The 22043-nt window shown below is 39.2% G+C and overlaps 2 protein-coding genes across 2 annotated transcripts; both read right to left on the bottom strand.

Annotated features, from left to right (window-relative positions):
- Positions 1–3667: 3667 nt before the first annotated feature.
- Positions 3668–4942, bottom strand: K441DRAFT_656910 (uncharacterized protein). The gene has a single exon (XM_067648088.1). The coding sequence runs from the start codon at positions 4608–4610 to the stop codon at positions 4044–4046; it is 567 nt and encodes a 188-aa protein (XP_067506375.1). The 5' UTR covers positions 4611–4942; the 3' UTR covers positions 3668–4043.
- Positions 4943–5705: 763 nt separating this feature from the next.
- K441DRAFT_694873 (uncharacterized protein) lies at positions 5706–7776 on the bottom strand. Its single transcript, XM_067652760.1, has 2 exons — positions 7432–7776; positions 5706–7379 (listed from the first exon to the last, which is right to left on the bottom strand). The coding sequence occupies exons 1-2, from the start codon at positions 7602–7604 to the stop codon at positions 5870–5872; spliced, it is 1683 nt and encodes a 560-aa protein (XP_067506374.1). The 5' UTR covers positions 7605–7776; the 3' UTR covers positions 5706–5869.
- Between the last annotated feature and the right edge of the window lie 14267 nt (positions 7777–22043).

The raw sequence follows: 22043 nt of genomic DNA, 5'->3' as shown, positions 1-22043 counted from the left end.
GTTTTAGAGCGCCTTAGGGACGTAGGACTTTATATTAATTTAAAAAAGTGTAAATTCTTAGTTATAGAAGTAAAATACCTTAAACTAATTATTACTACTAAGGGTGTCTATATAAACCCTAAGAAAGTATATATAATTACTAAATAGTAAGCCCCTAACTGTATTAAGGACGTATAAGCCTTCCTTAGTTTTGCTAACTTCTATTAGAAATTTATATACAACTTCTTAGGCGTAGTAGTACTACTTATAGCAATAATATAAATAAAGGGCCTTTTTATAAAAGGAAGAAAAACGTACCTATGTTTTACCTAGATGCCTAAATACGAGAAGGCGTTCTAAGACCTTAAAAATGCTTTCACTAAAGCACTTATCCTAGCTTACTTTGCACTAGGACGACAACTCTACCTTAAAACCAACTCCTTAGACTACGTTAACGCAGGCATCCTCTTCTAGATAGGCGACAACGGCCTCCTTTACTTAGTTATACTATAAGAGTATAATTATAAGATCTATAATAAGGAACTTCTCGCAATTATATAAGCGTTTAAGGAATTATAACCGGAACTCTCCTTAGTAGAACCTAATTAGCTAACTAAAGTCCTTACGGACTATTGCAACCTTAAATACTTTATAACTATAAAGTAGCTAAACTAACGCTAAATATACTAGAACGAGTTCCTCTTTAGTTTTAACTTTAAAATTATATATAGACTAGGAGTATAAAGTACTAAGCTAAATAGCCTAACACGCCGCTTATAAGACCTCCTTTAATTAAAAAAAGACCCTTAAAATTAGTTCCAGTAATAGACGATCCTAAAAGCACAGAATTTGGCCCTAGGTATACTACCTATAATAGAGCTAATAGTACCTTAGCTTTATACTACAGAACTAAAGTTACCTCCTAAAATTAATAAGCTTATTACTACGGCATATAATACCTCTATTAACCTATTACTATATTAACTTATTACCGTTAAGACCGTTAGCGCCTATACGCTACCTATTAACCTCTAAAGCCTAGGCTAGATTAATATAGCAGCTTTAGAAGTAAAAGAGAACAGACTCTACTATAGAGGCCGCCTATTTATCCCTAACTTAGAAAACTTATAACGGTAACTAATTTAAATGGCCTACGACCTCCAGTTAAGCGACTATTTAGATAAAAGAGGAACCTATAAGCTCCTTAGCCGATACTACTTCTAGCCTAAAATAATAGATTTAGTTAAACGCTTTATAGGTGCCTATTATAGTTATAAGTATACTAAGGCCTTTAATACAAAGTACTAAGGATTACTATACCCCCTACTAGTACCTATATAATAATAGGCGGATATCGCTATAGATTTTGTTATTAACCTACTATTTTATAAACGATATGGCCGTACCTATAAGAACATCCTTATAATAATATGCCGACTTATAAAAGAGCGCCACTACGTCCTAACTAAAGGCGTAGCCGTTAGTAACGTTACTAACGCCTTTTTTCGCGAAGTTTATTAACTATATAGGTTACCTAACTTAATTACGTCCGACTAAGGCATATAATTTAACTCCGATATATAGAGACGAATCTACTAACGCTTTAACATCTCTATTAAGATATCTATATTTTTTTATTATAAAACTAGCAGGTAACCAGAAAACGCTAATGCTAGTATAAAAGTATATCTATAATAGGTAGTTGCCTATAGTTAAGATAACTAGGTAAATTACCTCCTACTAGGTAAATTTATAGCGAATAACTACGTCTTAACTACTATAGGACTTACCCCATTCTTTATGAATAAGGGTTATTACCCCTAATCTAGTATAGAGCTACTAGAACCTATTAATAAGAAACTGCTATATAGAAAACGCCTTAAGATGCTACTTACTAACTAGTATATAGACTATATAAAAATCTACTTAACTACTATAAGGGAGAAATGGCCTAGGCTTAAGTAAAGTAGGCCTACTTCGCTAATTATTATAGAACGCCACTACCGGAGATGTATGTTAGTAACTAGGTATAGTTAAATATACATAATATCTCTATATAAAGTCTTATAAAGTTACTTAATTATAAAAACCTTAGCCCCTATTTAATTAAACGAGTTATTAATAAGGGAGCCGTATATAAGCTAGAACTCCTACTTACTCTAGCTACCCGTAGGATATAGCCTATATTTTACCTATAGCTACTATACCTTTATTAGCCTAACCCCTTACTAGAGCAGATATAGCCTAAACCCCTACTAGTACTAATCTAAGATAAAAACAAAGACAAGAACTATAAGGAGTGGACCGTTAAACAAATTATTAACTCTAAATACTTTAGTAAAGGTAGAGGATAATAGCTTTACTATAGAGCTATATATATAGGATTCGACATAAATTAGCCAGAATAGTAATTATAGGAAAACTTTAAAAATGTAAAGGATCTAATTAGCGACTTTTATTATATAAACCTATAAAAACCGGGCCTAAGTAAAGATTTTATACTTAATCCTCTATAGAAGCCCTTATAGAGTTAAACCATTATACATTACTACGTAAGGGTAAATTACCGTTAGATTACGGTAAAGTGTAATTATATAACCGGAATATTGTTAAGATATCTAAGAACTTTAATTAGCGGTTAAAGTTATCTAATTAGTTAGATTTTTAGATGCCAAGCCCTATTATATAACGTTGTTTTAAGCCTTTAGTAATACCCCCCTTTTTTCTTCTTTTTTATACCTTAAGTGTCCCTTTTATATGTATATAGTAACCACAGCGTCGCCGGAGCTCCGCCTCTATAGGAGGGGGGGTAGTGTTACGGAACCCTACCGCAGGGGCCTCTATAGGAGAGCCCCGTGCTCTTGCGTACACCTCGTGTACAGCTTATGTCAGCTACGCGTAGGTATATTACCTCCTTACGCCCTCGACCCTTACGATCGATCGCGCAACGTCTTGTAGACTCCTCGAATATATACGCTTGTAGCCACTGCCCTTGTTCCGTGACAGCTCTTAATATATTAACTATAAGCGATAACTGCAAATAGGCGTTTAGTAAAGCTAGTAATCTAAAGTCGCGTCACTTAAAGCTTTACCTTAATATTATTGCTACCTTATATTATAATTACAACCATTTAAGAATAGGCTTTAAAAAATCTAGTAGATAGGGTAGTAAGTTCACTATAATTAGTACAACTAGTAGCTAACCGTTAAAGTTAATAGCAGGATCTTCCTCCCTATCACTGCTATGCCAAGCCTCGCGATAGGTGCCTTCGGCTACGTGAACTTCCTTATTACGTTATCTCTACGCAATCTTATATTATAATGACTATAAATCGGGGCTACGGAGGAGCTTTTTAGCCAAACCGGTAGCTTAGGCTTAATTTCATATATTACTCTTAAATTTCTATATAAAATTAAACAAACCTCTAAGGAAGCCAGCTTTAGGTACGAAAAGTTTTATGCTAGCAAGTCTGTCCTTGACTATTATCTACCTATTATAATCGATGCGTAATAGCTGTAGCCAACTCCACGGCCCACATCCACACAGCGTTAAGAGACGAGCAAGGAGCGCTCTAGGAATTCAACAAGGGAAATACTAGAGTGTAATCATAATTAGTTCTCCAAGACCTGCTTCACCGGCCCTACTACATTTAGCGTCCAGCTAGACAGACACACGATCCTTTCAAGAGGCAAATATTCCAAATATATCTAATTGCAGCCGTGTTCAGCCACGGCTGACTAAAATATATCAAGTATAATACAAGGAGATAAAAACGTATCCCGAAAGTAAGCAAAATACTTCAAAAACCACAAATATAGTACATCCGTGCCACTGGTATACGTAAACCCATAAGCAACATGCTCACAATCGTGATGTCGTGAGAAGCGTTAGCCATGAAAAGCCGTCCATTCCCAGGCGGCAGAGAAGAAAAAAAATTCGCAAAATACCAACCAAGCAAACAAGTCAATGAAACCCAAATCACCAGATCTATACCGTCCTCTAGCCGACTGCTCCAAAGGCACCAAACACCGCATCCATGCACCGCTGCCCTGAAACGCGCGGCTCAAACGCGCGGCTCCTCCCCAATCATCCCCAACACGCTCTCCACCAGCTCCTCCAACGTCTCCACCAACTTCACGCCAAACCGCCTACAGACAATCTGCACGTTCCCGCGCCTCCAGAAGCCCTTGGGGCAACAGACGACCAGCCGGCCGCTGCGCGCGTACAGGCCGAGCTCCATCAGCGAGATGGGCGCCAGGGCGGCGGGGTCGAAGAACATGACGATGGCGGTGCAGCGGTCGAGGCAGTCGAGCTCCCACTCGACCTGCCCCCGGAACTCGGCGTCCGAGATGTCCTGCACCAGCGAGGCGTCCCAGTGGCCGCGCCGCGGGTTGAGCAGCGTGACGTCGTAGGAGGACAGCCGCGTCGAGATGTCGAGTTGCCAGTCGATGGCTTTGCCCATCTCGATGCTGCCGGCGAGGAATATGCTGCGGCCGGGGATAGTAGGGGGGTGGGGGGGCTTGCAGACGGAGAAGGCCGGGTGCGGCGTTGGTGTCGCGGGGTTGGTGGTGGAAGTTATTGCGGTGATGGTGGTTGTGGAGGCCACTGGGGTGGTGTTGTTGGAGGCCATTGCGGATGTTGTGCCGTGCTACCGTGGGTTGCGTGGTGGGTTGTCACTGGATTGGAGGATGCGGAGTGGGACGCTGCGGTGGGTTATGGTTATGCGAACTGGTGTGCGTAGGCTGCAGGGTAGATCCGCTTGGCTGTGTTGTTCGTAGGGCTGAGAGAGAGATAGAGCCTTGTCTAGTTAGGCGATCGAGAGAGTTGTATAGTTAGCTAGCAGGAAACCCGCAAGTCACGCCCTGCAAATCTGGCTGCTAGCACTGGCAACGAGGTGTCAAGGAAGAGTATAAGAGAATTGTTTAATGAATTGAAAGGCTCGAGGATTGGAATGTTGTTATATCTTCTTGCTTCACAGCGAGGTGGTGCCGCGGAGGCGCAGTAGCCGCCTAAGGCGAGTGAGAACGACTGCACCGCCACAGAAAGTCACTGTCTCTTATTGGTGGAAAACACCGAGCTTTAATACTATAGTGGCGAGAACGGACTAGACTGCTAGCGCATATCTCCAAATTACAGCTGTAAGCCAGTGGGACTGGCTTATTTTGTGAGCAACTCTAGCAGGGAGCGCAGCTATGCTTGGCGCGCGCAAAGTTACGACTCCGTGCGCGCGACTTCTCTGGCACTCTGAGTACCTCATAAACAGCCTTGTGCAGGTCACGTCTATCAAACAACCTTGATTCTTATTCAAAGCTAACGATATTGACAAAGTGGCTGTACATATAAGACCTTGCGCATATCTCGTGGATTTGCGCGGGAAGTCTCTCGGTGAAGCAAACCCACTTTTATGGTGTCTAGGTTTCTTAATCCAATCAGTTGTAACCTTGTAGCCGCATTCTAGCTGATAAATGACTGTAAGATGCGGGAAGTGGCTGCATGTCACCGCTCATCTGCGGCTCGAAAAGCTAAGTGTGGCTCGCGTGTGGCCGGCGTGTGGCTTTCAATATCCTTGTTAGGCTGAACATAGCCCAAGGCACAATCACCACGTGACTCCATACCGCCGAAAGGCTGACAGCTACACCACCAGGTAACCAGAAAATGCAAAGAGCAATCATCCAGCCATGGTCTCACCCAGCACGACCGCACGAGGGCCCGGGAATATTAACAGCGCCACGGGGCACAGCTCAGCACAGAACATTTAGTTAAATTGTTTGCGTCTCACGATAGCCTCTAAGTATCACTCAACTAGCAGAAAGGAGGAAATGACTCCTGGCTCCAGCCCCAGGCTCGCGCAAAAGACGCCGGCCGTGCCGTTCACCCTCTCACCTCCTCTCACTCCCAGATCAATTTCACTTTCGTCCACAGCTTCCCATCATCTGCGTGCTTCGGCGGCCGCTCCTCAGCCAGCACCTCCTCCATGCCCGTGTGCAAGTCCACCTCCCACGGATCATACGCCCACGGGTCCGCACGCGCATAGACGCGATGGCCCAGGTAAATACCCACGAAGATCGGGATGCCGATGTATGCCGTGAGGAAACTGCTCGCGCTCCACTTCTGCGGCCAGAAGACATCGAAGCCATTAATCAAGCACAAGAAGGTGAAGCCGACGATGGCGACCCACGAGCCCCACGGCTGCATCCACGAGCGGTACGGCAGGTCGGTGACGCCCTGCGCGACGCACGCCTTGCGGAATCGCAGGTAGATGATCCCGCAGCAGATCCACGAGATGAAGCCCGACGTGTTGGTCAGGTTGACGAACCAGTTGAACACGACCGACGCCGAGGACCCGACGTTGAGGTACGCGAGGGCGCAGAACAGCGACGAGCAGGCCACCGCCCGGTACGGCACCCCGGATCTAGTGCACGCTTTGAAGAAGGACGGCGCGTTTCCCGACAGTGCAAGCGAGTACAGCGACCGGCTTGAGAGGTACAGGAACGAGTTGCCCGCCGACCACGCCGAGATGATGATGCCGGCGTTGATGATGCTGTCGAGAACGGGGATGCCGGCGTTTTTGATGCCAATCACAAAGGCGGAGGAACCGGCGCCAGCACCGCCGTTGGTGATTTTGGGGTCGTTGGACGGGCAGATAACGCTGATGGCTAGAACGCATCCGATGTAGAAGAAAAACAGACGGTAGATGTAGCGGCGAGCAGCAGTGGGGAGGTTGCGCCGGGGCGACTTCATCTCACCCGCGGTAACCACCAGCAGTTCAGGAGCAAATGTGAAAGGAAAAGCGGACAGAACTAGAGTAGAGAGCAGGGCGAGGAATCTCCCAGTATTACCACTCGCCAAGTAAGTGTTGGCCGCGCCTGGGTGCTTCCAATAGCGGAATCCTAATCTGTCATGATCTGGGCCGCCACCCCAAAAGAGGATAAATGATACCATCAAAAGCCCAATCATCATAATGACCTTTGTCGAAGCAAACCAAAACTCTGTTTCGCCGTAGAACCTCACTGGCAGGGAATTCAGTCCGACTATAACAACGACCATGATTGAGATCCAGACAGCGATGTTGACGGGAGAATTCCAGTAACCTATAACCAAGCTAGCTGCTGTGATTTCGTATGGCACGAGAATACCGAGAGAGTAAAAGTAAAGCCATCCAAGAGCGAAGCCTAACGATCTCGAAACGTAGCGATAACCGAACAGGTTCATCGACGATCCAGGGGTAGGCAAATAAGCAGCGATTTCGGTAATGGCCGTGACAACGCAGAAGACCATGAACGACATTAGGAGGTATGACCCAAGAATGAAAGCAGGGCCACCTCTTGCAAGCGTCTGTCCCGATCCGACAAATAGACCTGTTCCAATTGTGCCGCCGAGAGCAATCATCTGGGCATGCCTAGGAGACTTTCAGAAACTTGCTCGGTGAATTGAGAGACCTTAATGCTTACCGAGATTTCAGCCCACGCTGGGTTCTCTCATAGCGCCGGTCAAAGATCTCTCCTGCGAGAATCTCAGGGCTGACAACGGAGCTCTTCCTGCGAGTCGCGGGGCCCTGTCGACCCGCATTTCCAAATATAGGAAGCTCCTTCTCAGGAACGCCTTCAGTTTCGGGGTTGCCCATGGTATTGCTGTAGAAAGGTAGAGATACGACAGAATGAACGAGGGCCACCGCCTTGGAACGTCACAAAGATCGAGCAGACGTTAAAGAAAAAAGGCAGGTTATGTACGACGTGAGCTACTCCGTTAGTGGAAAGCTACAGTATCCTAGCTACGTTAATGCGCTTGCCTTGCATCCTGTCGTTACATGGGGCTAGCAGGTTGCGATAAGACCAGAAAATCTTCTGGAAGGCCCCGTTAATTTTGCGATAACCCCTGGATCATCGCTCTCTACAGAACCAATGATGAGCAGACCCTGCCCTAGTTTCGGCGAACCATACTAGACGGATAAGGCCCGTCTGTCAGGGTCTGACATAGTGCGGGCAGTGAGGAGATTCGCCTAATGTATTTTGGTTCTGAAGGAATTGGCGCGGTATGTTTGGCCATAGTAAAGGGCAACAGTCATCTCGAAAGAAGTTCTGCTGTTTCTGGCGCTAGACTGGCGATTCGCTACGATCCAGCCACAACCTTGGCTCCCGTCAATGGCTTCAAGCCCGCATGTGCAGCAGATCGCCCTTGCCTGGAGACGACTAACTACGGGAACTGCAAAATGTGGCGTACGTTACCGCAAGGGCCGAGATGGATGCTTGTGAGATACAACAGCCTTGTGAAGTACTTGAATTTCGTGGAGTCACGAGAATGACCGAATTTCTCTCGTTACCTTCTGGAATACATGGTATGCAGTGGACAAGCGAGGAACAGGGCACTTTGAGACTGATAGGCCCCCGGCTGCCGACTACTCAGCGCCTACTACGGTATCAGGTTAGCATACGTAGAGCTTGGCAAATAAATTCCTCTTTTCTAATTGGTTTATTTAAAAGATTATCATACATCATTGGTCAGATAGCCTGTCTTATCCTTGTCAATAATCCATGTCAGACGGGACGTACTAACGAAACTTATGCCTGATAAGTGTGCTCGTGTGCCCTGCATCGTGCTATTGCTAAACAGGCAGCCTAGTTACAGTCAACCGCAAAAGATCGTTTACATCGCTTAAATTCGCGAACAGCCGGCATCGCACCCCACCAAAATTTGTAGGAGGTGTGATGTAACGCATTTAATCCACTACTTATTGCCTAAAATGGGCAGAAGGCTCGCACCTAAGGTTGTATATCGAATTAGGGTTAGAATTAAAGCTGGTGAGGGGGTGCTGGCTATTACGAAGGCCATTAACGTGTCCCGTCCTACCGTTTACAAAATACAATTAAACCTTAACCTCTATAACGAGCCGTACGCGCCAGCTAGTCTTATATAAGGTCAACTAAGGTTGCTTCCAGCCCATTAAGAGCCCATAAGTCCAATATTGCTTAGTGTTAAGTTTTTACTAACGCGTCTCTAGTAATAGAGGCTGCTTAATTTTCTTAAAGATTAACCTACTGCCTACCTTAATAAGATATAGGACTTCCTATTTAATAAGTTTGGCCTTTAAGTCTCCGTAGCCACCATTAGCCGTACCTTATTAAGAGCTCGCTAGTTAAGGAAGGCTATTAAGGCTTACGCGGCAGAGAGAAGTAGGGAGCTTTATATATTATAGATTAGTAGACAGGTAATATAGACGGTAGATTAGCTAGTCTTCCTTAATAAGTTAGCTTCTAATAAGAGAACGGGCGATAGGAAGTTTGGCTGGGCGCCAATTAGAAGAGAATATAAGGTCTCTTACCCGTTTAAAAGGTTAGAGAAGTAGAGTATCCTACTAGCGCTATTAGTTAACGGATACCTAAGCTACCTTATTTACTAAGGCTTAATTACAGCAAAGATATTTAAGCTATTTCTAGAGCAGTAGGTGCTCCCTTATTATACACCGTACCCTAAGCCGCGATCTATTCTTATTTTAGATAACGCGTTAATCTATAAGTTAACATAACTCCGCGATTTATATAAGGAATATAGCGTACCACTTACATTCTTACTACTATACTTACTAGATTATAACCTAATTAAGGCAACATTTAAGGACCTTAAGGCGTAGATTAAAAGGAACTATTAACTAGTAAAGATGTTTAAGAGCTTTAAGGCGTTTCTATATTTTACGGTTAGTTAATTAATAGGAGCTTACGCGGAGGCGTATTATAGAAACGCAGAATATATAGTTTAAATCTATCTACTACCTTAATAGCTTAAAGGCAGAAATCTTGCCTCTTATTCTTACCAACATTTCTATCTTAAAATTATACTCCTCCTATATCTTATTAGTTATACCTTCGCCCTCCCTTTTTAACGCCTTTAAAGTATTAATATTCCATATTTTATTTATCAGCCTTATCTTAATTAGCTTAAGGATCTCCCTCTACTGCTTATTATTAAACCCTAGCTAATTAGTAAGCCATTTAAAGAAGAATCTAAGTAGCTTAACTAGGTCTATCTCTAACCGGATAGAGTTAAAATTATAAGGCTAATTAACCGTTAAATATAGATGCGGAGAGTAGTGCGGAGGGTACATAGGAAGCTAAGGTTAAGGCTAAGACTTAAGTTTCTTAACTAGCCAAGCTTTAATAAAACTGTTAATAGTTTTATCCTTCTCCTTTAGCTGCTCTATCTTATTACTTTTATAGCCTTTCTCCTTCTAGTTTATAAGCTAAATAATAATATTCTATAAAGGCTAATCTATAGTAGACTTTCCCTTTAATAGCTTATAGTTCTAACGCGTTAGATTTTCTAAGCTAATAGGATAATAATAGAGGACGTAATCTAGCGAAGTTAATAATTAACTGTTACGCTAATACGTCGCAGGATAATTATTATAGTACTTATTTAAACAAGACCACCTATTAGCTATTCTAGAGACGTAATTACTAGTATCCTCTTTAGTAGCAAGTAGCTTAGGTAAGTTATTAAGTTAAGCTTACGTAGCGGTCCTTCTTCCTCCTAATCTATTACCTACTTGCTAACTTAACATAGGTATAAGTATTACTGGAATTACCTCCTTTTCCTTAATTAAACTTAATATAAAATTAAGCCTTAAGGATTTTAATGGCCAGCGTAAATACCATTCTTTTATAATCTTAACCGCCTACTAGAGGTCCTTATAGTTATTAATCTACTATTATAAGGGATATTATTGCGGACACCTTAGGTTGCCCTTAGGACAACCCCCGGACGCCCCTTAGATAGTCGCCGGTCACGTGCCAGAAGCACGTGCCCGTAGTATATAGTCTCCACAATCCTAGAGGCCTTACCTCCTTAAGGATTCGTCTCTCTTACCAATCTATCCTGTTCCAATTATGTCCTTATAGCCCCCTATCTATAAGATCCCCTTATATTTAAATCCTTCCTACTTTTTTTTAGAAGGGTAGTCGGCTTTAAGGACTAGATTATTTATTTATATCTTTTATTTACAACTACTATTTTCCCTTAAAATCTTACGATAACCTAAATAGAAACTCTACGGATACCTTATAGAAAGCCATCGCGCAAAGATAGGAAGGTCCCTCTAATAGCGAGAGATTATAACAATATAACCCTCTGGGCAAGACGGCTAAATAAGCCCTAATACCTAGATGCTCTAGGAGCTCGAAGACTCTCGCATACCTATAGTTACCGCTAAGGAAAACGTAGATACCCTCTATAACGGTTATAATGCTACTAAAAAGTAACCGGAACCCCTCTAGCCCCACCTAGGCCAATTAAAAGATTAAGCGCTAGAGGTAACCCTAAGATCTTCTCTTAAGCCAGAAATGCTAGAGGAATATACTAACGCGTCTAACTAGGGACCTAACTAGAACTCTTCCGGAAGACCACCAGCCTATAATTAGTATAGTAGCGGTATATAGACTGCTTATAAGCTAAGCGGGCTTACCCCTTTAGGAAACTAAACCTAAACACTAACTTAAGACCTAAGGCTTATTAGGAAACCCGTACTAGCCACTAGTGCTAATACTACCTCTATAGTAGGAGCTTCTCTAGGCCTAAGTTTAGAAGGTTAAGAGCCCTATACTAATCTCCTTTAAGATAAATATTAGGAAGCTATTATAAGGCTCTTAAAAGCTATGCGAGAAAAAGCTACTAATAAATATATTAGAACCCTCTAAGGGCAAATCTATATCTAATAGGGTTTAATCTAAGCTAGGTAAATTCTTTTATAACCTAGTTAAGGCTAAGGGCTTTTTAGGGGCTACCTAGTACCTACCTAAGGAGGTATAAAAGACTTAAAGAGGCACCTACGTAATAAACGGAAAAAGGATATAGACTAACTAGCTAAGGCCTCTAGTAGTTTAGAACTTCGTTATAGACCTAACGCCTAATAGCTAGACAATTGGGTTCGCGAGGTAGATAACTTCTTTAAGATGCTAATAATATGAGATAATACTAAAGAGCGTATACGCTGGATTATTAGTAAGATTAAAGACCGATTACTAAACTAGATTACGCTTAATTAACTTAATAAAGAGCAAATTATAATATGGCTATAGCTATAGACCTTCCTAAAGGGTTAAACCTAAGATCCGCATGTTATATAATATAATAATATAGAATAATTCTGGAATAGTACGCAGCTAAACCGTTAAGACTTTCGCCAGTTTATAAACTTTATAGAAACTTATACTTAATAGATAGATCTAGAGCTCTTTAAAAATAAGGACGGCAGCGTTTATAAAAAGAAGAAGATCGGATTTATCTAGGCTAGAATTAAGCTAGTAATTTATAACGAAATAAAGCGCATAGAAGCCCTACCGCAGATTACCGTATATACGGATTTTAAACGAGCGGTTTTAAATACTGAGGATATAGTAAGGAACTAGACCTCTTTTAGTAAAAAGCTAGAGGGTTACTAGAAGCATAGGCACTTTAGTAGTAATATAGGGCAGACCTAACCTTTAAAGAAGCCGTTCTTAAAGAGAACTTTAAAAGGGTTAAAGTTAGGAACCTTAAATAACGGGAAAGACTCCTAAAGTCAACCTAACACCTATTTAGTACCTTTATAGGAATACTTTAAGAAGTTAAGAGAAAACTCCGGAGGTAGATTTTATTGGAAAAATAAATAGGGTAACAACTATACTAACAATCTAAAAAAAGAAAAGCCCTAGTTACGGACCTCTCCCGGATATAACTAAGGTAAGATATAGAAGGAGAGACTCTCCATATTGCTATTAAGCTAGAAATAATACTCCCTATAGGTAAGGTATAATAGTTCTAAGCACTATATAATAGCGGCGCTAAAATTAATCTTATATAATATAATTTAGTAAAAGAGTATAAACTTATCCTATTATAAAGGTGGCAGAAACCTATTATAGGCTTCCTAGATAAGTATTAAATTAAGCTATATAGTGCCTATAAGCTTATAGTATTAGTAGCCGATATATATAACCGTATTAAAATGGTTAGCCCGCAACCCTTTTAGGTGGCTAACTTCGTAGGTTATAACTTTATCCTTAAATACCCTTAGCTTATAGAAGTAGATTTTAAGATATACTTTAAAACTAGAGCCTTTAAATAGTAAAACGATAAAGATTTGGAAGGGTGTATATTACTAATAAGCCTAAAGGACATTCTAGAGAATATAGCCTTAGGCAAAATAGTATACGCTTTATACCCAAAGGAGTATTAAATCTAACCCCTATTTAATAATAAAATAGGTATAAAGCCTAATATAGGTAATAACCCCTTTATAACGGAAACCCTATAGGGAACTATTGGATAGGTCGCGGAGATATTATAGGGAGGCGGCGATCTTAAGGATCTTATAAAATACTTTAACTACTACGGGTTACTCTAGCTTAAGTAATATACGAAGAGTATGCTACGGCACCTTAAACGCTACGTTAAGGAGTTTCCTACCCTTTACTAGCTACCGTATAAAACGGTTTAATGTACGGTGGCAACTATATATAAGCAACTACTATAGCGTATAACACTGCCTGTAAGTATCCTAAGGGAGCTTTAAAATCTACCTAATAATAATATAAAGGATAAACGCGACCCTAATTTGTTAAATATTTTAATAGGCCTAAGGGACTTACTAAGGGTATTTTTAGGTAGGAGAGCTAAAGTCCTACTATAGAACTCGGAGTATAATTATACAATTAATCTAAAAAAAGGTAAGCAACCGCTAAATCTTCTTATCTATAACCTCTTGCGTAAAGAGCTTAAGATCCTATAGGAGTACCTTAATGGCTTACTAGAAAAGGGATAGATCCGGCCTAGTAAGTTACTATTAGGTACGCTAATCCTCTTCGTCCTAAAACCAAATAGAACTATAAGGCTATGTATAGACTATCGCGGTCTTAATAAGATTATAATTAAGAACCGTTACCTACTACTACTAGTTAGTAAAATGCTAGATTAACTATCTAGGGCGAAGATCTTTACAAAGTTAGATCTATAAGACGCCTATTATAAGCTCCGTATTAAAGAAGGGAATAAGTAGAAGACCGCTTTTAAGACCTAATACGGCCACTTTAAGTATCTAGTAATACCTTTTGGGCTAGCCAATGCGCCTATAATATTCTAATTATATATTTATAGAGCCTTAGGGGGACTAGTCGACCGTATATATGTTATCTATTTAGATAATATCTTAATCTACTTAGAAGATAAGGATTAATACAAGCAATATATCCGCGAAGTGCTGGAACGTTTAGATAATTAGGGCCTCTACGCTAAGGCATTAAAGTATGTCTTTAATACTAAGTAGGTCAAGTTTTTAGGGTATATTATAACGCCTATGGGTGTAGTTATAGACCTAGTAAGGGTGTAGATAATCTAGGAGTGGCCGGAGCTAGAGAGCTACTGGGATATTTAAGTGTTTTTAGGCTTTGCTAATTTCTATAGGCGCTTTATTTATAACTACTTGGACGTCGCCTAATACCTATTTAACTATATTGCGGAAGCTTTTTAAGACCCGACCTAAGGAGCAAAAAGCTTAAAGGCGGTAAGGAAGAAAACTAAAAAGGGACTAACTAAATGGTATAAGCTATAGTTATGGCCTAGAAAGGTTTAAAAGGCCTTTTAGGAACTTTACGCGAAGTTTATAAAAGCTCTATTACTACGGCATTTTAACCTAGATTAGCCATTAATAATAGTTACTAATATATTAAATTTCGCCCTTATTAGTATTCTACTGTAACCTAATAAACATCTAGATGCTACCTAGCTCTATTAGAGACTAGTAGTATTTTATAATAGAAAATTCTAGGGACCTAAAGTTAGGTATTATACCTACAATAAGGAACTACTGGCTATAGTTAACTACTTTAAATAGTAGCGACACTACCTTAAGCACGCGAGCTATACCACTTATATACTCTTAAATCACTATAATCTACGCTACTTTATAACTATAAAGGAGCTTATACCTTAATAAGCTAGATAGGTAAAGGAGCTCGCGCGATTTAATTTTAAGATTAAATATAAGCTAGGGGAAAATAACCCTGCCAATAAACCGTTATAACGGCTAGACTATACCAAAGGCTTTAAAACGGGAGAAGGAAAATAGATAATAGATATCTTACTCCCTATATTATAGAACAAGCTCCGGGTATAGGATACTTAAGTACCTATAGCTTTATATACTAAGTCTTAGGCGGTATAAGCCCTATTAGTTTCCACTAACGTTTTAGCTAGTACTTAGTCCGTTACTAATAAGGGTCTAAATATACCTAAACAGGACGTCCCTAATATATTTTCGGAACCTAGTATTATACCATCTCTAATTACTAAGCTATCCCCTTAAACAAATAGCGAAGCTATAGAGTAATTGGAACTTAGAGCCCTATAATAACTAAAGGACTTTAACCTTGTAGCGGCCTTCCTAATATACGCGTATTAAAGAGTTATAAGATCCATAGTACTATCTAGTCTTATACTTAGAGTAGTATGGGACAAAATAGCTTTTACCCAGAAATTATCTAAAAGTTTAACGGATCTCATCCATAAGGTGTAACGGAGGGACGCTTCCTATACTATCCTTAATATAGAAATAGACCGGAAATGTAATAGAAAGGAAGCTACTAGGCGCTACTATTAGGAACTAGACCTAATAGGCCTACTATATAAAGGTAATAAGGTTTAGGTGCTATAAGAAGCAAATCTATAACAGAAGATTCTTATAAAGAATTATAATAATCCCCTAAACGGCCACTATAGTTAAGCAAAGACAGTGGAATTACTTTAGCGTAAATACTATTGGCTAAGGCTTAATTAGGAAGCAAAGGAGTATATTAGCTATTGCGAGAAGTATTAAGTATATAAGATCCGTAGGCACAAGCCATAGGGTCTACTTAAATTAGTTCCCCCCGCTAGTAAGCTATAGTAATATTACGCTATAGACTTTATTATGGATCTCCCGCCATCTAAAGATGGCTAAGGATAAATATACAATTCGGTCCTTGTACTTATTAATAGGTTTTTAAAGTACGTCCAATACCTTTCTGTTAATAAGACGATTAATATATAAGAGCTCGCCAACCTAATTAAGGAGAAATGCTTTCTTAAAGTAGATTAGCTATACTCTATTATTACTAATAGGGGCAGCGTCTTTATAAGCTAATACTGGTCGGACCTATACTTCCATTTAAAGATAGACTACTAGTATAGTATGGCTTTCTACCTATAGATGGATGGGTAAACGGAACGCTAAAACTAAGAACTGGAGTCTTACCTACGGATGTATTTAAACTACTAGTAAGATAACTAATGCAAGCTACTTCCGTACGCGGAGTACGCTTATAATTTAAAGTAATATATATTACATAAGTATACACTAATCTAGATTGCCTATAGCGTTTAACTATTTGGGTTTAACGGTATACCCGATAATTACTAGCTAAGGCCACATAATTAGTTATAGGATCCTACCGGGAAGTTAAAGGATATCTACTAGAGAGTATAAGGATACCTTTAAGAATAAAAGGAGTAATGGAAGTATATAAAGTAAAGCCTATAAGATGCCTAAGAGTAGTAAAGACTTTAGTACAACTGTAAGCACCAGGATAAGCATTTTAGAGTAGGCGATAAGGTTCTATTATATTTAACGAATATTAAAACCCGTTAACTATTAAAGAAGCTCAATATAAGATACCTAGGTCCCTTCTAAGTTAAGGAATAAATTAGTAAGCTAGCCTATTATCTCCAGCTACCCCTATTTATAGCCTATATATATTTAGTATTTTATATAAATCTACTAAAGTTATAGCATAGACTACCGCCGGAAAAGAACTTCCGTCTAGGCCTAATTAAACACCCTAAGGTAGTAGGCGAGCGGTACGAGGTTAAAGCTATACTATGCTATAAGTCTGTTAAGAACAAGCTTTAATTTAAAGTTAAATGGCTAGGCTAGCCTATTAAGGACTTTATATAGGAACCAGAGGATTACCTTAATTATTATAAAGATATTCTAAAAGAATATTAGGACTAAGGTCTATAATCTATAAGTTATAGAAAGCGCTCTAATACTACGGTGCTATCGCGACCTATAAAGAAAGCTCGCGAAAAGAGTAAATAGGTTAAATCGGATATAGAATAGATAGGCTCCGGAAACTATAGGGATAGGGCTACGGCCTAAGGTAGGATAGGTCCTTAGCCTTTTCATATATATAGCATAGAGTTAATAAGGTATTTTGCTAGAATTGCATTCCCATTCATTAATCAATACTAGGAATATTATTTTTAAGGCTTCTAAGCCCTTTCTAAAAGCCTTATAAGGCTTTCCCGAGCACCTAATTGAGGTCCTTAATTGCTACTATATATAAGAACGAATCCTAAAAGTCTAAACTATAAATGCCTAATCTGAAAAGCCACTACGCCTTATTATTATTAGGAGTAGGATTAGTATCTATTAGGCCACTAAGTAATAGCTAACAAGAATGGGATCTAGATGCCTTAGTAGGTATATAAGTAGGCATGAAAACGGGGGTAGGACAATAAGGTGTAGCTAAAGTAGAGACTTTTAAACGCTTAATATTAACATTAGGTCTAAACCAATACTAATAAAGCTCTTACGGCGTAAGCTTATAGTTAATAAAGACACACTTAAGCCCAAAATAAATAGAGATATTGGCTGGCTAGTATAGTCTAGAACCACTAAGACCTTACTATAGTAACTATTAGTTACCTATCTAGTAGGTATTTAAAGGGTAACCTACCTAATAACGCATTATATTATGCTCTTTTAAAACTTAACGCGTATGCGTAAACTCCTTCCTATAATAGACAGCAACCTTCTTCTTATTACCCCCATCTCTTACCCTATCCTTAGTATACCAACCTTACTCTTATATTAGGCGTTACTAGCTAGCTTACTAGGAATTATAGGCAGTATAAATAGCCGTGGTATAGTCTTAAATTCGGCTAAGTTATTTAGTATTTATGCTAAAATAAGAGAGAGCCTAGGCGATATAGTAGTTAAGGATATTAAAGGAACGTCGCCACTTAGGTCTAGGCTATTAAAGCTTAAAGTTAGTAATGGAAATCTATTAAGAATAGAAAAACTCACCTTAATGTAACTGCCGCTCTTAATACGTATGCATTAATTATAAGGACTAAAGGTATTAGATTTAACGTAGTGCGTCTTATTATAAGCCTCCAGAATCCTATTATTAGATTTCTGGTCTTTTAAAGATATATAGGCAAAATTATTTAGGTAGAACCAGCACTAGTTATAAGTTAGCGGAGGTTAAGGTTTTATATGTAAAGGTAGGGCTAGGATACGCTATAGAATCTACTTAGAAGAGCAGTTAGTAGGAGAATAAAGAGGCATATTAAATTAATAATGGAAAAGAAGAAAATCTTAATAATATATTAAAGATACGTCCAAAATTGGACAACGGTTAATGGCGAGAAGTAAGGTATTTAAGAAAAGGAGCAGCTTAATAAGTAAGGTGTCTTTATACTTTACCTTCTAATACCCTTCTAGTAAATAGCCGTAACCTTACTAATATAACTCCGTTATAATAGTGCTATTTAAAAGGAAGGAAATACGCATATAAGTTATTTAACTATTACTTCCTTATAAAAACTAACTACGCGGCCGGGGGAAGGTAATTAAGACGTTAAATTAAAGATGTATATAGGTCAAATTAGACCTAAAACGATACTATAGTATTAAAGAATAACGTTATAAACGTTTTTAATAATTGTATAATAGCTATAATTATTATCGCGAAATGTCCCTATTTACTAGGCAGTAGAGCTATACCAAATATATAGTATAGGACCACCAGATTTAAAAGTATATATACTAAATCTTAAGAGATAAGTCTCTTTAACTAACTAATTAATACCTTAACCGCATCTAATAGCCTAAGGGCAAATATGGGAGTAATATATTAGTGACGCAGAGGATTATAAGAAAAGAATTATAAGAAAGAATTATAGACTATATCTTAGCAGTTAAAGACAACGGCAAGCTAAGGCTTTATATGTTAAATCCTATACTAAAAGGTTCTATAGAACTATATTGGAACACTAAATTGCCTATAATACTCGTAATTAATTATAGACTGGTATAAAGGCTTAAAAGCAGAGTTGTATAAAAATCCCTATATTAGCCTAGGTAGTTACTAATATACTTCTAATAGGCTTCTAATAGGTCTCCTAGCAATCCTTACATCTTTTCTTTAGTTATGTTTTTTCCTTATTAAGGTTTTTTAGAAGTTTAAAGTAGGGGTTAGATAGATAGATAATATATAGCGGTATGCCAATATCTCTCTAATATCCCTCCGAACCTCTTTTGGGATAAGCCCTTATAATCTCCCTACTGTAAGGTAATAGCGATCGGGGGCTAACCGCAAGAAGGGGGGGGGTAATGTAAGGGATATTATTGCGGATACCTTAGGTTGCCCTTAGGATAACCCCTAGACGCCCCTTAAATAGTCACCGGTTACGTACCAGAGGTATATACCCGTAGTATATAGTTTTTATAATCCCAGAGGCCTTACCTCCTTAAGAATTCGTCTCTTTTACCAATCTATCCTGTTCTAATCGTGTCCTTATAGCCCCCTATCTATAAGATCCCCTTATAACTATTAATAAAAGTTATAAGCTCACGCGTTCTTATATAAGGTAATTACCTTAAGCTACTAAACTTTAAATTTATATAGTAAAAAATAAGATAGAGACCACGTATTAGGAAATAGAGGTTCCTTTATAGGCAAGGCGCGCTCGCTTTCCTACCCTAGTTTGGCCAAGACCTAACCTTAACCTTAACCATAAAAGGCCTTCTCCCTCGCTGCTTTTGCCCTTATGCTCCATCTCCTCTTTTCTTTCCCGCTACCGTACCACCTCAGACTCTAGCTATTAGCCGTAAGGCATTTTCTATCCCCTTAGCGTCTATATAGGTGCTCTACCCGCCTTCCCTAATCTCCGTATGTTTTATACTAACGATTACCTAGCGCTATAACTCTTTAGCCCTTTCTATGGGATATATTTATACTCTCTCCTAGTGTTAACGCATGCTTCGGTCCTACTATATTCCTCCTTTCTTCTCTCCTCTCTCCTCTCCTCCCTACGTCCCCTACTGATTAGTGCACTGGAATGATATTTCCGTTTATCCTCTTCTTTACCTCCGCCTCTAGTAGTGTCTTAGACGTAACTATAATATACAACTTAATCCTTATCGGAACAGCTATAAATGGCTATGCCGAGAACCGCCTAGTAATAGATTATATAGGTTATAGCTACTGCGAGCTGCGGGACGCGTTAGGCAGTATCGCATTACAGCGTTATAATAAAGGCGAAGCTAGATGCTAAAGTAGATCCTCAGCGAAACTATAGGCTGATACCAGTTACTTAGCTTAGTTAAAGCTGCGCCGCTAGAAGCTAGAAGCCCTTGCCCTCCTTAGCGCCTTCTTAACCTAGACCTAGACCTTACCCTTCCCTAATAATTAGAGGATTGTATTGCGATTAAAGAAGCTGCTAGGCTTTAGTCTAATCCAGCCCCCTATTTAGTTAAGGAGGTATAGGTTATATAGAAACATCCTTTATATAGACCTAAGACTTATAAGGCGGAATCTAGGGGTAAACAGCCTATCTAGTAGCATAGCCTAGCTTTTAGTAGAGCTAGTATTATAATCTTACTCTTAGCTAATAAATACTAGAGAAAAATTCGCGTATTTAACCTCCTAACGGAGACGGATTTTATGCGGTGGCTATATTAGCTAAAAGGGCGCAGTAAGATAGATACGGGTGTGATTGCCTAATCTACTCGCGCTATTTGCCCCCTTATATTGTTTATAATATCCGGCTATAGGTAAGGGTAGAGTATAACTAAGAAAGTTCCTTGGATCTAGGGGAGAGATTTAAGGATACCCTTATTACTTAAAGTGTCTTTTAATACTTAGTAGAATCACGGCACGCCTTCTACCTATTCAACCCTAGGAACTATAGTCTCGCAGAGGATCTAGTATAGAAGATCTAGTTTGCTAGTATAATTGGGTTAGAAAAATTAGGTTAGAAAACAAATACGTTAGCGCTAGCTCTAACTCTAAGGAATAAGGGTAGAGGCACTTTGCCACTAACCTCCTTAATAAGGAGGCTTAGTGCGATGCCCCTATTAGAGGCTGAATGTGCTAGGTTAGTTAGTTAGGTCTTAATTGCAGTTTCCTAATAGGCGTTAATCTTGTAATAGAGTTTAAGCCTATATATACCTTTATATATTATAAATAGTAATTACTAACGGAGCGTAGATTACACATTTTGATTCGCTATTAAGTTGGTAGGGTTATTTTAGTATAAATACTGTGAATATAAGCTAGTGGCGAAGAGGGGACTAACGTGGACTTAAAAGCCTAGTGTAACCTATCCTTTAGGGCTATTGGAAAGGTATAAGGCAATAATAATTCTAATAATAATAGCGGCAGCAACGGTGGCATCTTTTTAACCCCTTCATTTTAATTCACAAATTTTACTTAATAATATCAATTTCTATACTGCACCCCCTAAAAAACTGAAGGCTTCTTAGTATTATGCGATTACGGCTTCTAAGGCAAATATAAGTAATATACTTAAAAAGAGGATGAAAAAGGGGAGAGTACCTCGCTTCCCTCTAAGAGATAATCCTGTAAAATATTTAGCCTAATTACGCTTAGGCAAGTTATTCTATATTACCTTTTTTAAATATTCCACCTAATAAGGCACCTATAGATCCTAAGGCTTTTAATAAGTATAAAGATATTTATAAAAATATAAGTAACAGCTAAGACGCTAGAGGAAGCAATTAAGGTAATTTAGTAATTATCCCCTCCTTTTTTTCCTAATAACTATAAATATGTCTAACGGTTAGCAGCAAATCTAATATTTATTAAAGATAATATAGCTAACCTAGACTTAGAACTTAAAGCTAAAGGGGATAGAGCTAGTAATACTAGCAATAAAGCTAATAAAGTTGGCGATTAACTAGCACCTTATAGGTTAGGTATACACTTCCCCCCTATATAATGGCCTTGCTTAATAATTATTAGGTAGCGGA

The sequence above is a fragment of the Cenococcum geophilum genome (genome assembly GCF_001692895.1).
Source record: "Cenococcum geophilum 1.58 unplaced genomic scaffold K441scaffold_12, whole genome shotgun sequence".
NCBI lineage: Eukaryota > Fungi > Ascomycota > Dothideomycetes > Gloniales > Gloniaceae > Cenococcum > Cenococcum geophilum.
Note: the sequence above shows the minus strand (reverse complement) of the source record. Positions and strands in the feature narration are given on the sequence as shown.

Excerpts from the sequence above, each read along its gene's own strand:
- K441DRAFT_656910 (XM_067648088.1), bottom strand. The coding sequence starts at position 4,610 with ATGGCCTCCAACAACACCACCCCAGTGGCCTCCACAACCACCATCACC.
- K441DRAFT_694873 (XM_067652760.1), bottom strand. The coding sequence starts at position 7,604 with ATGGGCAACCCCGAAACTGAAGGCGTTCCTGAGAAGGAGCTTCCTATA. Across the intron at positions 7,380-7,431 it reads CAGCGTGGGCTGAAATCTCG|GCATGCCCAGATGATTGCTC; the intron begins GTAAGCATTAAG and ends AAAGTCTCCTAG.